Source organism: Pelobates fuscus, chromosome 6 (genome assembly GCF_036172605.1).
Source record: "Pelobates fuscus isolate aPelFus1 chromosome 6, aPelFus1.pri, whole genome shotgun sequence".
Taxonomy (NCBI): domain Eukaryota; kingdom Metazoa; phylum Chordata; class Amphibia; order Anura; family Pelobatidae; genus Pelobates; species Pelobates fuscus.
The window spans coordinates 64,900,882-64,917,608 of NC_086322.1; the positions used below are offsets into that span (position 1 = coordinate 64,900,882).

Genomic DNA, 16,727 nt, shown 5'->3' on the forward strand with positions numbered 1-16,727 from the left:
ATAGTCATTGTGTGACCCAGTGCTGTGTAGTGGATAGCCATTGTGAGACCCTGTCATGTGTAGTGGATAGTCATTGTGTGACCAAGTCCTATATAGTGGATAGTTATTGTGAGACCCAGTGCTGTGTAGTGGATAGCCATTGTGTGACCCAGTGCTGTGTAGTGGATAGCCATTGTGAGACCCAGTGCTGTGTAGTGGATAGCCATTGTGTGACCCAGTGCTGTGTAGTGGATAGTCATTGTGTGACCCAGTCCTATCTAGTCGATAGTCATTTTGTGACCCAGTGCTGGGTAGTGGATAGTCATTGTGTGCCCAGTCCTGTGTAGTGGATAGTCATTGTGTGACCCTGTCCTGTGTAGTGGATAGTCATTGTGTGACCCAGTCCTATCTAGTGGATAGTTATTGTGAGACCCAGTGCTGCGTAGTGGAAAGCCATTGTGTGACCCAGTCCTGTGTAGTGGATAGTCATTGTGTGACCCAGTGCTGTGTAGTGGATAGTCATTGTGTGCCCAGTCCTGTGTAGTGGATAGTCATTGTGTGACCCTGTCCTGTGTAGTGGATAGTCATTGTGTGACCCAGTCCTATCTAGTGGATAGTTATTGTGAGACCCAGTGCTGCGTAGTGGAAAGCCATTGTGTGACCCAGTCCTGTGTAGTGGATAGTCATTGTGTGACCCAGTCCTATCTAGTCGATAGTCATTTTGTGACCCAGTGCTGTGTAGTGGATAGCCATTGTGTGACCCAGTGCTGGGTAGTGGATAGTCATTGTGTGACCCAGTCCTATCTAGTCGATAGTCATTTTGTGACCCAGTGCTGGGTAGTGGATAGTCATTGTGTGACCCAGTCCTGTGTAGTGGATAGTCATTGTGTGACCCAGTCCTGTGTAGTGGATAGTCATTGTGTGACCCAGTCCTATCTAGTGGATAGTTATTGTGAGACCCAGTGCTATGTAGTGGATAGCCATTGTGTGACCCAGTGCTGCAGTGTAAGTAATGAACACACTAATGTCACAGAACAGTGTGTGATCCAGTGAAGCAGTGAATAGCTGTATGACCCAGTGTTACAAAGAGAAATCTATAGTCAGTGTGTGACCCAATGCTATAGTTTGTCAGTATGTGACCCAGTGCTGCAGTCTGTAGGTAGTGTGTGACCTAGTGCTGCGGTCTGTAGGTAGTGTGTGATTCAGTGCTGTAGTGTGGTAACATGAATATAACAAAAATAATCAAACCCCATATGTTGCTATGTCCTGTCAGAGCTATATTAGTGTAATCATAGTTGGGGTATATATGAAATGATACCATGCAGTTACTGTCTCTGAACGTGGTTTCCATTGGATACAGCAATAGTACAGTTAGAACTTGCTTCCTCACTGCATGTGGCTGCACGGTAATAATTGATTTCCTGGGTGAAGCTCATTCTGGGGTGGTTTAGGGGTAAAGACCTGATTTGCATAGGCCATACACAGAATGCAAAGTGGAGGGTGTTAGTTGGGGAGGAGCAGGCTCATCACTGCGAGGATTAGCAGTAACATGCAGACTTGATGGTGACTCATCAATATAGCCAGGCCTGTCACACATAGGCAAACACCCTCTGTTTATCGATGTGTACAGAACTCCAACTCCCATCATCCACAGATGCCTATAGACTTAAGATGAAAGCAGGCTTAGCTCTGGCAACTGATATGGTACACATCGCCCATTATTTCTAGCACTACTGTGTACAATAATATGAATGTACATCACCATATCTGACATAAAGCTGGGGTTATACTCATTGTAGTCATGGTTAAACTGAAATATTTCTCACTGTAATTTATATTGAGTGGTGTCTCCCATAGGATGATAGGAGTTGAAACCTCTCTTTGTGTCCCCTGACTACACACCATAGATCAGGGGTAATACTAGACCTCCACATGTTCTAACACTACAACTCCCATGATGCTGTGGCAGGCCTGCATTTAGCCATCCTTCCCAGATGCAAAACAAAACATATGCAACAACCCTGCCCTGGCAACCACAGGTTAATTATCCCAATAATAACAACAATAATAGAGGCTACTTTGCATGTCCAGGATGTCCGTGCTCTGGGTGAAGGAACAGGACATGCATAGTAATGAGCCCACTGCCATGGGAGGGCCATGACGTGCCTGTGACGTGTCTTCCGGGGTTTTTAATGCTGAGCTGCTGCACCCCAGCCGGCATAAGGAGGAGAGGAGGGGGGTGACAAGGACTTAATGCTGAATAATTATAAGAATAATATATAGAAACTATATCTATCGTTCTCCTTAGTTACAAAGACAGTATCACCCCTCACACAGAGTAACAATTCAGCAGCATTGCACTCCTCTCCTGACACCCAGCATTCTTTTTCTACATGGTTACTTTCCTTTGTATCTTTGTTATTTTGTAACATTCTATTTGTAGAACCCAGCCGGAGAGAAGGTTCTGCCGAGCTCCATGCTGTGTATAGAATCCTCCCATACAGATCTCTAGACAGGCCGTGCACACACACACACACACACACACACACACACACACACAGCACAGCCAGCTCATCCATGGGGGATTACGGGTTCGGGCTGCTGCAGGCTGGGGGGAGCGGAGCCGGCAGTGGGGGAGCGTTCCGAGCCGGCCCGCAGTTCCCCTCCTTCCTGCCCGGATACCAGCAGGTCATGCAGGAGGAGCTGCTGCTGGGGGTGAGCTGTGCACCGGGGAAGCAGCACACCAAGAGCGGGGGGCCCTCTCCGCCTGCCCTCTTACTGCACGCTGCCCAGGAGTCGACCAAGCAGCTGGGACACAAGAGGAAGGATTACACCCCCCAGGACGGAGCCCTGTTCAGGGAGGAGGTTGCTAACCACCGCCAGGGATCCCCAAAAGCCGAGGATCTGGGTGTGGAGGGACCGGACAAGCTGCTACCAACCTCCCCTTCATCGTCCTCCTCTTCCTCCTCCTCCTCCTCCAGCACTTGCTCAGTGGAGGAGGTGACGGCTGCTGGGGAGACAAGGGCTGGAGGGTCCCCCCCATCTCTAGGGCATCAGCTGACGCCCAAATCCAAGCTACAGATGGAAGGACAAGGGGGGCATCTGCTGTCCGGGGCCCCTAACCTGCTGGGGGGACACTACTCTGGCTCCCCTGACATGTCCAGTACGCAGAGCCCAGGAGGATCCAGCTCCCCTCCGGCGTTGCCCGGATTTGGTACCCCCTGGTCGGTACAGACCTCATCCCCACCACCGCCTCCACCACCTGCACTAAGCCAGCCTCAGGCCCCTGCACCCCACCCTGCGGGCCACAACCTGAACTCCCTGCAGAGCCAGGAGCCGGACAGCTTCTACCCTGGCATCCCCTCCTCCATCAACCCAGCCTTCTTTCAGAGCTTCTCCACCGTGTCTGCCAACCCATGCCCTGGCATCAACGTGCCCGGCTTTGGCAGCCCCTTCTCAGCCCAGATCAACCTGGGTCAACAGCAGAGCAGGAGGTCGCCTGTGAGCCCCCAACTCAACCCCCAGCACCACCAGGCAGCAGCCTTCCTACAGCAGAGGAACAGCTACAACCACCACCAGGTAAACTTTCACACCTCTTATGGGATCCCCTCTTTATTTTTGTGGAAGCTGGGGGTAGCCTGCCCTCCCCTTACCCTGTATGTATCCGTGCATACTGTCTTCACACACACATTACAGCTTGTCAGCCATATCACTGCCTACCTCAGGGCCTCTAGTGTTCAATCCCCTTCCATATTTATGTCCTATTAGCCTATTTTATATTTGAAATGGTTATTCTGTTTAACAAGCGTCAGTTGTCATAATCTCCAGCCTTCTTCTAGCTGAGAGTAATGGGATTTATCATCTGGCTGCGTCTAGTTTTACCATATGTTAGTCAAGCCTCTTTAAGATGACATTCACCATAATATCATATCAAAATATATATATATTCACTCATGTTTATTGCTTGCTGATTTTAAGGTTTTGGCTTAAAAGAAAGCCTTGTGTTCATTGGCAGTCTATGTGTGCACTTGTTCTGAAGCTTTTTGTCTCCCATTACACTGTAGATAGGTCATTAACCCATTCAGCTGAGCTTTGAGGCCTATCACCACAGTTAGGGTTGTACAGCTGTCAAGATATCTGTAGGTCATTTTGTGTTCTGACTATTTTATTTTATTTTATTTTTTTATTATTCGACTTGGGCAAAGTTTCGGTTATGACATTTAAAAAAAAAAAAAATTGGGGTTAGATTTATACATTTTTTTAAAAAAAAATGTATTTTCATGCAAACACTAAAATATAAATTAGCATATGTCTGATTTTCACTTATCAATTATAACCTGGAAATGTGTGTGTTTTAATATTTAGCTGCAAGATGATCAGGTTAGATATCACATGACCATATTGTGCCACCATATTGACTGTTCCATCCGTATACCTTTTTGACTGTTGCGATAATACCAGTTCTTTAATTTGGCCCATATGAGTTACATAGTCACAGGATGGCCTAAATTAGACAAGTTAGGGTGACCGTAAGGTAGATCATTCAGCTGTTGTAGAGCAAGCCTCTAGACTGGCAAAGCAGCTTACCAGTTGTATAACAGCTGGTGCATCTACTGGCTAATATAGGTGTATCTACCGACTGACCAACCCTGGTCTATGTTAACCAGCATTTTTGATCATGTCCATGTTAGCTGACAGCAGTATAATTATTTACATTTGTCCCATTCAAATACTGTTGTGTGGTTATTTTTCTTTATCCTCTTCAGCTTTTAATTAGACATTGGCTTGCTGTCCATTTCAGTTGATTGGATTGGGTCAGTCATCATAAAACAGTCATGACAGACTGATTTATATTACCAATTGACCTATGCTGGGCCTTAATTACTATGCAGTTTGCTTTAGCAGCAGTGCATTGAAAAATTAATGTCATTGTCCTTGAGTGCGGCAGTGTCTAAAATTGCCACGTATTGAAATACCTCTACCCGTGCAGTTTTACCAAAAACGTGTTAAAGTAGCAATTTAAATGAATGAGGGAGCTGTAAGCCAATGCATTATAGGGCATTTTGTGAAAATGAAATTGTATGCAGACCATTGTGTTCCAAGTCTTTCCACTCCTACAGAAATACATATTTGAGCCCAAATGCTTTATACAAGGTCATGCATAGGCTGCTTTCATGATTTCAAAGGTTTCTTCCAAATTAAGATATCTTTTTCTTCTTTTAATATATCCTGGCTTTCAAATTGTGTTAATTACCTTTTTATTAAAATTGTGTCTTATTGAGCTTTTGTGTGCCTGTGTTGACCAGTGAATATCTTGTACACAAGGCATTTAATATTTTGTGATGTACTCTTGTGCTTGTCTTTAAGAACATTGATTCCACAGTACTGACTTCTATACATATACCTTGCATAGAATGCCCAATTTTTAAAACAATGGGTTTTGCAAAGGGTTAATGTTGAAATAACATGTTTGTATGAAAATAAATAAAATTACTGAATTCAGTACCTCAAAATAGCGGGCTTATAGGGAAGCGTTTAGTATGAGGTTGTCTATGTCTTGAACCTTAAAAAAACCAAAAAAAAAACCTGTGGATTAGGAAATGACCTAAAATATAGAACAGAAAAATGCAGTACTCTTTTAATTAAGGAAGGGATGCTTTTTCACTGGGAACTTATAAGAAAATGATGTGTATCATAGTGACATTTCTCCAGCAACTAGAAGCAGTCATCAAATGTTCCTTATAAGCATCACACTGAACATGTTCATATAAATGTCAGGATGTTCAGTGCTACTTATACGTTTTAATATGAGTGCTGGGCAGCTCATCCCATTAAATGCATTCATCAGATTCTTCTAGATCGGGGTAGGCAACCTTTGGCACCCCCCCCCATATATCTGGCAAAGCATCATGGGAGGTGTAGTCCAAAACCTCTGCAGTGCCGAAGGTTGCCTATGCCTGTTCTGGATCTATCTTTCGCTTCAGTTGAACAATCAAGTAATGGGCAGCTTAACAGCCTAGAAATGATTACCTAGTAATTTAGTCCTATCCACAAGCATATTTTGCAAATTTTAGGCCAAAAATATATGAGCTGGAAAAAAATTGTCCAGAACCGCTATTTTTCCATCAACGCTATGCTGGCCTAAGGTTTGCAGTTCAATTCTCTTCCATTTCCCATTTACTTATTAACTCCCCCATGTAGTTAATGTTTATATAGCAGTGAGTACAGTACTTGAAGGTCTATTCTTCATTTCTTTTTGCTGCTACATAAGGGAGAGCGTGAGCAATGATTCTCAGATGACGTTTCCCTTGCTCACTATTGCAGCTACAGGCGGTTTATGCTCCACACACTGAAAAATTAAAGTCACAATTCACTGGGAACAAAAAAATCCCAAAACATAGCAGGTTATACATAATACTCCTAAATGTCAGGTAATGATGAAATTAAAGCCAAAGCGGAGCTTCGAAAACGAAATGTGGTTGTTTTTTTTTTTTTCCCCAATCTTGGCTTTTTTGAATTTAAAGTTCACTGCCCAATTTCTGACTATTTATTTTTAATTTTACTGCCAACCCCTTTAACCCCTTAAGGACCAAACTTCTGGAATAAAAGGGAATCATGACGTGTCACACACGTCATGTGTCCTTAAGGGGTTAAACTTTCTATGTATTAACAATGGCAGCCACTGGTGGATACTTGAGAACCATTTACTGACAGATTGCGCTATGCTTAGAAAATGGGTATTGGGGGAAAAAAACTACTGATACTGAATGCTCTTGATAAATGGTATCTCAGTATTTAATTATTGTATAGCTACAGTCCTTTAATAGCTTTATTTCATAATGGCTTGACGACGTTCATCCGTCTGTCATATGTAGCCAAAAATGTACTGCTTTGCGTGCATGTATGTGTAGGGAATTTGGGCTGCTGCTGATGGGGTCATATTAATCATCCTTTTTTTTTTCTAAAGGTGTAAGCTATTTATTGAATAGTTTCTACTGTTCCTCTAGAAATGTCATGAGTCTCTACAATCCTACAATATTATATATTCGGGGGGAGCAAAAAAACCAACCATGGCTTGCAGTGTAATTCGTACACCACTGAATCACTTAGAGTTAATAATTATTTACAGTCCATGGTCCCTAAATTTAATACTGTGTCACTGATGTTTTGTAATGGGACATTAGAGCAATGGGCTGTATGCAACCCTAGCTGTCAACATAGGGATTATATGGTTTTCAGATTTAGAAACCAAACAAGAGAATGTAAAGCCCTTAATTCCCCCAATTGTATTTTTGTTTTATTTTTTTATTTTTTCTCTTGAATTTTTTTTTTTTCTTCTTGGGTATATGGTTTGTAGCTTACGTCATTCTCTATGTGCACAGTCGTCTCTTTCAGACATAATTACCCACTTGGAAATGTCACGTCTTTGTTTAATAACCAACAAAAAGATATGCATATGGTGTCAATGTCAAAAATATCTGTTTGGCAATAAGGGACTTGGAGGCAGGGCAGTGTTCCTCTACCACCATTATTGGACTGCTTTTTAACCAATGGCATTTTTTTGTTTGTTTGTTTAATTTCTTCTTACTGACATTAAATTTTATTAAAGGACACGGAGGCTCATATTATGCTTACCGTATCTCTTTCTTTATTATACCTCAGCAGCAAAGAGAAGGTATAAACATTCACAGAATTTTTTTTAACAGGTTCTCAAAGGGTTAACACAACATTATACCCTTAACCAATAGGAACAGTCCACCTATCTATAACCACCCATGTGACCTTTCCTCTCCCTCTTTCTTTGCTGCTGCCTCAGCTAAGTATCACCTAATTTTAGCTCTCCTCAAAAGAGCTTATGTTTAGACTTGTTAGAGTTTTTATGTCTTTCATGTTTAAATGTAATTCTGTACATGTCTTTGTATAACGATATTCCCCTACATACAATCGGTTTTACCTAATTTCTGGTGCAGGTACAACTTTTTCCGTGGTTTCCCGCCCCCCCACCCCGGCGGTTAACCCCCCCTCCCGGTAGTTTATTACCTGTTTGCATTTTCGTCCTTCCCCCAAGCGACCCGCGATGGCCGTTTCCCGACGCGGGCATTCTCAAGCAGTATACTGCGCGCGCATGCGCAATGGCGGCCACACAGCGTGGCGGCCATTTTCTGTGACGGACTGACAGGGACTTTACCGCGCTTTTGTCTCCGCCCGCCCCCTGCACCCTGAGGGTCGGACGCGCGCGGATTGGCTACTGGCATTGGCTGGCAGCTTGCCAGTGCTCCCTTGCGGCCATTCCGGAGGGAACACTCGGTAAGCTGACAGCTTTTGTTTGTGCCTTAATCTGTCCCCCATAGCCGGCCACAGAGCTCACTGCCCACATAATATAATTTAAAAGTACAGTCCTTTACTTCCCCACATAGGGTTTAAAGGAGCAACATCATTCTACACACCTATAACAAGGTTGTGCAAGCATATTTACTGTGTGCAGTCAGTTACCCCTGCTCCACCTGAGTACTAGTTTAGTGTCCCAAGCGTGCTTTAAGTAACTTGGCTGTAATGCAGCACCTCAGGGACCATGAGGTTTCCACACCCACTGGTGCCAGTAAGGACACCGTGCACCGCGTGTCCCCTGCCACACGTCCACTCTCCCCGCAGAAAGAGGAGGTGGCATCCATGGAGCAGCTGAACTCGGAGGAGTTCCATTCTCTTCTGGATGCGACCATGACCAAATCGGTCACCCAAGCCATCTTCATGGCAATGGGGGCGATGTCAGAGAACCTGACACAATCTATTAGCAACGCTATCCTGGCGTCTAGCCACAACCCCAGCGGCCTCCGCCCCAAGGCCCAAGCTGACAAGCCTGCATTCCTCAGCGGCCGTAAGGCTACAGAAAAGACCCACCATATGGGCAAACACACCTCCAAAACTAGCATGACGGACAGGTTACGCCCTGTCACTACTGAGGACGTGGGGCCCCCACGTAAAAGAGCCACCCGCCGGGCAAAAACGGTGAGGACATGGAAATGGGCAAAAGCCCAGACAGAGATATCGGACTCAGATTCGGACCTAGAGGAGGTAATGAGCGAGCCCGAGGAAATCGGCTCTTTGGAATCGGGGAACTCTTCCCCTGAGCGCAGCCTGGCAATCACACCAGCCTGCACGGGTAAGGTGGCCACGGATGATTCCATCATCCAAGACCCGCAGGGTGAGCCCCTATTTGACCCAGACGACCTACAACACCCTATGTCTACAGACTGGTTCCCAGCCGACCATGTAGCCCAATATATAGCGGCCAGGATCAGGAAACCCCTGGATAAAACAACCAGGAATAAACTTAGGGCAGAATGCCCATGCCCAACGGTCCCCGATATGGCCTGCGCCACACCGGACCCTAAAATTGCCCAGTTTCTGGGAAAAGCTGGCTGGAAAGCTAAAAAAGGGCTGGATTACTCCCTGCGCCACTGCCAGGACAAGGTGCAACAACATCTATCTTGGGCGATAACACTCCTACAAAACCTGGGATTTCTAATCAACTGGGAGAAGTCGGTACTAGTCCCCTCCCAGTCCTTAGAATTCCTAGGATTCGAGATAGGGGCGGTCCAAGGGACCCTAAGCTTACCACCCACAAAGATAAAAATCATCAAGAAGGAGATCCGCAGAACATTGGCTCGTCCAACACTCACTGTGAGACAACTAGCCAGAATAATTGGACTCCTCTCCGCTTCCATACAAGCGATCTTCCCGGGACCTCTGCACTACAGGGCCCTGCAGAGACTAAAAGCCGCGCAGCTACACTCAGGGCACTCCTACTCAGACTCTGTGCCACTCGATCACACAGCCAAGGAGGAGCTCAGGTGGTGGCTACAACACATGGAAGCGTGGAACGGCAGAGCAATCTTCGGCAGCAACCCAGATTGCGTAATAGAATCTGATGCCAGCACACGGGGTTAGGGAGCGCGCTGTGGGCATACCTCCACAGGTGGAAGATGGTCCCAATCAGAAAGGGCACTACACATCAACTTATGGCAGGATCATTCGCGCTAAAGAGTCTCTTTGGCCCCGCGACACACTGCTCCATCATCTTGAGGATGGACAACGTAGCAGCAGTGCAATACATAAACCGCCTCGGCGGCACCAGGTCCAAAATCTTAGCAGATCTAGCCACAGAATTCTGACAATTTTGCTTGGAACGCAACATAACAGTACGGGCCGAATACATCCCGGGACTTTCAAATACCGTAGCAGATTGGAACTCCAGACACCTACGGGATGCCAGCGATTGGCGCCTGAACCGAGAGATGTTCCTACGACTACAAACACTATGGGGCCCGATGTATACAGACCTGTTTGCTTGGGTGGGCCAAAATGGAAAGATCTCTGTTTGTACAGTGTTCAAGCAGAAATGATGCACACACAGATTCCTTTCACCACGACTTCTAAAAGCAGAAGTGGTCATGGTGGTTGGCATAACCCTTTACGTACGTACGTGTGTGTGTGTGATATCTAAAATATATTCTAATCTGTTTACAGTTTTAATTCCATTGCTGAATCCCATTTTGATTTTAAAATACTATATTATGGACATAAAACACTGGTATAATAATAGCTTTCTGTGTTAAAGGCCTTGGCTGTCAATTTGTGAAAACACCAATGGCTAAATTTGGCAACCAGATGTTTTAAATAACTTCTTCCAATGCAAAGTTTAGAAAGAACACACACACTCACACTCACACTCTCACACACTCCCCCTTCCCTCTTGAAAATGTAGTTTGCAAACCAAAACTTTACCTGTCTTTCCTCATACGACAATGATGGTATTTTATGGAGTGCACTTCCCATAATGCTCAGCCAGCTCTGTCAAGTGATCGTACTAGATTTACTTAATATATCACACTTTGCAGTTTAGTAACCAGTGAGTTATGCTACATGCAAAAACAGAATTGCAGTAACTAGGCTGAAATTTTGAGTTTGAGCAGTACTGTAGTAGAGAATTTTCCCAACTCCATTTAGCCTTTTGCAATTTGGCAGAATTTATGATTTAGTAAATTTTCTGTGCTTTTTCGATACCTCTACAATACAAGTGGTCAAAGGATGTGGTAGTATAATTTGAAATCTGCATTTCATCTTTATAAATTATTTACTTTTTTCTGATTGGAACTACAAATCCATCCGGGAACACTTTGCATTATTAAATATTGAATCAAGTGCAATTAGAACAAACTAGATAGATATAAACCAAGTCTGTATAAACTGACAGAGGGAACAAGGCCAGTCTGTAGAAACAACTTTCTGGAGAAACTCCGACTAATCCAATCCGCTAATCAGTAGAAAAACAATGTTTTCTGTCAGATAAGATCCACCATTTAGAACTCAAAGTCCTGTGTGTCTTTTGTTATGTTTATCATGTACTTCAGGTGTGTTCCCCTTAAGCATTAACTCTTACTGCTTTTTTATTTTGTATTGTTGTATAAGTGTTCCAATTTTTTTTTAAATAAATTTTTTTAATTATTAAACATTTAAAAAATAAATAAATAATAATTTGTAATATTTTGATAAATTGATATATTTTTACAATTGATATATATTTTTTTGATCTTGTAATATGTTCAAATTAGATAGTTAACTGATAATTCATTAACCTCTGCCTCCTGTTTGAGCAGAATATTATAGATTTTATTTTGTTATCTTATAGTACTTAAACACTTATTTGCAGAAACCAATACAGAGGTTAAAATGTACCGTACTTGATAAAGCATACATTTTGAAATAAAAGCTAAACATTTAAAAATAAGCTATTCATCTCAGGGTGATATGCTCCATCCATTTTGGACTGCTCTTATCTCCCAATTCCGTATTCACCAGGAGATTATCAGAAATGCCCTTTCTTCCTAAGAGCAGTTCCAATCATCAAGGTGATTGGAACTGGTGAATAAACATATAGCCGCCATATTGTGGCTCCTCTCAGTTTATACCCACCCAGGAAATAGACTTTGTTTCTCCATCTGAAAATCTCAGACCATACATGCAATCCGCAGCTAGGATCTCTCTCTTGGGAGAGACCCCCAGACCCTTTCTTAATGTGCATGCACAAGAGGTACGAAATTGACAATGGCCACCTGGAATGGAATGTTATGGGCTGCCTCACAGCTGCAGCGATTTGAGCAGCTTACCACCACTATAGACCACACTTCAACCTGAGTGCTATCAATCCATTAATGTTTTTCTATGGTCACAGTTAGTTAAACAGTAATGATATATATTTTTTACATTTATTAAAAAAAATTTGAGACTTTGAGGACCTTATACACCAGATATATAGTAGCATACTGTTGAATGCACTGTTTAGGTCTGTATTCTAATGAACGCTCGGAGATGATTTTGCCAGTCCGAGCCATTAGATGTAGGATGTCCCATTTAAAAACCAATTAGAGTAATGGGTAAAGTTTATATCTGCACTGGTTCCCAGTTATAAATGACTTTTGGCCAGTGAGGATATCCATTAAGCTCTTTGCAAACTGTTAAGCTCAGCATTTTCAAACCTTCAGCTATGACATGCAACTATTTTGAGTGCTGCTTTTGGCCTCTTGCATGTCTTTAGCAATGGAGCTATGAATAGATGTGTGTTGGTTTCAAGCAGTTTTTAGATAATGCCTTTGGCTGCTTTAAAGGGACACTCCTGGCTAGAAGTAATACTTTAATGCTTTAAAAACATGCAACATTAAAAACAAATTTCAACGGTGTTCTCAATTTTAATGACTTCGGTTGCTGTTAATCTTCATTTCTCAGTTTACGGACTGTACCATTCGCCTTTTTGTGAATGGAGCTGTGCACAATTTTTACTCAAGCTGTCAACACGTTTGCACAACTGAGACTTGGACTTCAACACAGACTGCTTGTGAAGGCAGGGAGTTGATCAAATATTCTGCAAACAGGAAGGAAAGAGGCAGACTCACAGATGCAGCGATTTTTGCAAAATGTTAGTTTATAGAGGGTACATCTATGCAGGATATGGTGACAAAAGACTTGCTTGCACCATATAACCCATTAAGGCTGCAAGTAGTTAGTGCTTTTGTTTTTGTTTGTTTTTTGTCTTTTTCTGCTATACTCAATTTTAAAATTTGTTTATTCACTTTTTTTAAATACTTTTTTAATACGTGAAAAAAAAAATGCTTTTTAATGGGGACTGTGACAATGGAAAGTAGATTCTGTTTTGAAAGTAATTTGCCCAAAATACATCTGTCAAAAGTATTTGAAGGATTTACTTACCTTTTTGTCCTGGTTTGGGATTCAGGAAACTGTATTGGGTGACGCGTACAAATCTGTGCATGTGTGTAAGCCTTCAAACATATGCCCACAGGAAATACAACTGAAAGTATTACAGACTGAGGAGAACAATATATCGAGGATGCAAATATAATGAATACAAATAGACTAGTAGCAAAGTACAGAGAGGAAGCAGTATAAGTAAAGCATAACCAAAAGGAAAAACAAATGTGCAATGCTCCTTTAAGGTGCTTAGAGCTTATATTTAAAGGGACACTCTAGTCACCAGAACAACTACAGCTTATTGAATTTGTTCTGGTGAGTAGAACCATTCCCTTCAGGCTTTCTGCTGTAAACCCTGTCTTTTCAGAGAAAATGCAGTGTTTACATTACAGCCTAGTGATAACTACAGTGGCCACTCCTAAGATGTCTGTTAGAGATCATTCCTGGGTCATGGCTGCCTAAAATGTATCCAAACATTCAGTGTCTCCACCCTCTGTATGCAGACACTGAACTTTCCTCATAGAGATTCATTGATTCAACTCATCTCTATGAGGAGATGCTGATTGGCCAGGGCTGTGTTTGAATTGTGCTGGCTCTGCCCCTGATCTGCCTCCTTGTCAGTCTCAGCCAATTATATGGAGAAGCACAATGATTGGATCAGGCCAACACTTCTGATGTCAGCAGACAGGGGCAGGTCTGAGGCAAACAAAGCTTCAGGCTTGATTACAAGTAAGATTTTGCTATATTTAGGGAGGCATGAATGGGTCAAGGGGGCTAGATGGGGGTTTTAACACTATAGGGTCAGGAATACATGTTTGTGTTTCTGATCATATAGTGTTCCTTTAATTAAAGTTACACTATAGTCACCTGAATGGCAGCTTATTGTAGTTGTTCTGGTGTCTACAGCCTGTCCCTGCAGGCTTTTTAATGTAAACACTTTCTTTTCAGATAAGTGTTTATACTACTGCCTAGTAACACCTCTACTGGCAGTCATTTAGACCACTAGAGGAGATTCCTGGGTCAGTGCTGCACAGTGGATCAGTGATTCAGTGCATCTTCATATGCTGCGCATGTACAATAGCCTCCCAGCTTTCCCATTTGAAAGCATTGGATTGGCTGAGATCATCAAATTTCATCTTCGTCATGGAGTCAGGTGGGACCAGCCGCTGCGAGACCCGCGGGGCACTGAGGGGGAAAAAAGGTAATTAAATACCCTTTTAAGGTAAACATAGAGAGGCCGGGGGCCTAAACTGTTATTTTAAAACTATAATGTCATGAATGTTTGTATTCCTGACCCTACAGTGTTCCTTTAAGTCTTTCCATATTTCATGTGCTTTATTAGAAGATTGTAAGAAAATATTTTTCTGTAGAAACTGCAAAACTCATGCCCTCATTTTATTTTGTAATTTCCCTGTGCCTTTTACCTGTGCCAGGTTCAAGTTTACTATCCTTGAAATCTTTCCTTTTTTTTTTTTTTTAAACAATTATTTTAGGTATTCTGAAACTCTTTCTTTCATTTTTTTTTATTTCTCTTGGCGTGTCAAATATAATTTTCAGAAAATTCGCTTTAAAAAAATCCTATGGTTGACTGCTCTTCCCAATCTGTGTGCCAATCTAATGGCCTGATCTGCAGACTTCAGCTGAGTAGTCATAAGTCAGTCACAAGCCCTGCAAACCAAGCTTTTCACTGTGTGCTTTGTAAGCAAACATTTCGCTTCATTTGTATTCAAAAGTTGCGAACGCACCACAGCTTGTGTGGAGAAATACCAGTTGCGTGTCGAAAATATATATTGTATTTCGTCCATACATGGATTTCTGGGCTGTATGAGGCACATGCTCTCCACAGCTCAGCGCCTACAGTGTCCATCCGCATTAAATATATAGTAGGTGAAATATACATGTTGGTAAAACCTATGCATTGTATATGATGACTCCCAAAATTGGTTTTAGGACAATGCTGTCTAAACCACAAACACTGTGAGATTTATAGTCTACAACAGCTGCAATACTGTGCTCTTTAAATACCTTTTCAAGCATTATGTGGAAGGATTGGCCACAACAGCTCAATGCCAAACGTTGGCTGTGCTATAGACCACAGGTTCTCAAACAATCACCAATGTTCCAGGTTTTATACCTCTTTCTGATTGGATAGCACTTGGTGATCTTACATCCTGACCCCTGCAGAACTTTCATCGCTAGAATGTTCCATTGCTATTGGAAGACGTTTATAAATCCACCAAATGATGCAACAATGTTCTCTGAAACATATGAATCTACGGATGTCTGGTGACTAATTTTAACGATTCCTTGCATAGATATGCATTCGGCCACCAATGGCTATTAAAATTGTATCGTGGACATTGTAGATCGAGTATTTGCTTAGCATTGTAGCCATAAATATTTTTATTTATTAATGTCAACCTTTTATAAAAGCGACAGATGTGATAATAGGGGGCTTATGGCTTTCAACCCTCTAGACAGTTGTGCTTTTAATACGGGTACGTACATTGCCCTACAGGTCTGGTGATCGGTGGTTTAATTCTACAGGCAGTTTTGACAATTCCCTTTGAACACCTAGCATTCTCTGATCTATTTCTCTGCTCCTAGCATTACTGTGCTTGTTTGCTCCACCCAGAAAGTCTTAAAACGAAACCTTTTTTATTTGACAGCCTTATTACCTCTAATGATTGTTTATAGTTGGGTGAATGTCTTTCATTGCAGCTGTACAGTGTGATTAGTCAGTCACAATAGGTTAGGCTGGTTCAGTTACATTGTTCTGTGTGTTTTTTGGTCCTCCTATGTTTGAGATGAGGGAGTTTGCGGTTGGAGAGCAGGTCGTGTTTGTGTGTATTCCCTGCAGGGATGAAGTGGAGATTCTAAGTGCATTGACGTCAGACTAAAGCAGTACAAAAAAATATAAGATAAATAACAATTGACCGATATTTTTTTTTTTTTATTTAACTCAAGATGATCGAAGCCCTAAATCTGTGTTCCGCTTCAGTTGCATTTCGTGTAAGCTACACGAAGGTTACTGTTGACATATCATAGGGAAAAGCAAAAATTGTAAAATAAACATGTAGCCTCCTATTGAGCAAATGACAAGGAGTTGGAAGCCATTGTTATAAATTCTGAGCTAGGATTGACAATCCACATAGAGAGAGCATACCGAGAAGAAGAGAAATGTTCATATTTCTCTTCTTCATTTGCCTTTGCTTGTCTGAACTGGATTTTGAATTAATTTTTAAATGAGCAAGCACTATAACCACTGCAGACCCCAGGCACCATCCCCACTAGAGATCACTAAATGCGACTGATGCAAAGTGAGACCCCGATAAGTTATTAAACAGTGCTAAAATGGTTTATTTTACCATGGGATCGCACCAAAGCGCACCTGGCACCATAGCCACTACAGTGGGCTGTAATGTTTTTAAGTGTTATTTTTTTTTTGTAAAAGAACAATTCGGATTAGCTAGTTCAGTTGTTTG

The 16,727-nt window shown here is 42.4% G+C and overlaps 1 protein-coding gene across 4 annotated transcripts in view; it reads left to right on the forward strand.

The window, feature by feature from the left end:
* The first annotated feature begins 2,255 nt into the window (after nt 1–2,255).
* The window catches only part of CPEB2 (cytoplasmic polyadenylation element binding protein 2), a 74,503-nt gene continuing 60,031 nt past the window's right edge, over nt 2,256–16,727 (forward strand). For 3 of the 4 annotated variants that reach the window (XM_063457789.1, XM_063457790.1, XM_063457792.1), the window contains exon 1: nt 2,257–3,558. In XM_063457789.1, the coding sequence (XP_063313859.1) occupies nt 2,557–3,558 (1,002 nt within the window). In that variant the 5' untranslated portion in view covers nt 2,257–2,556. Of the gene's footprint in view, nt 3,559–16,727 lie in introns of all 4 variants that reach the window. The other variant, XM_063457791.1, reaches the window with a different exon arrangement.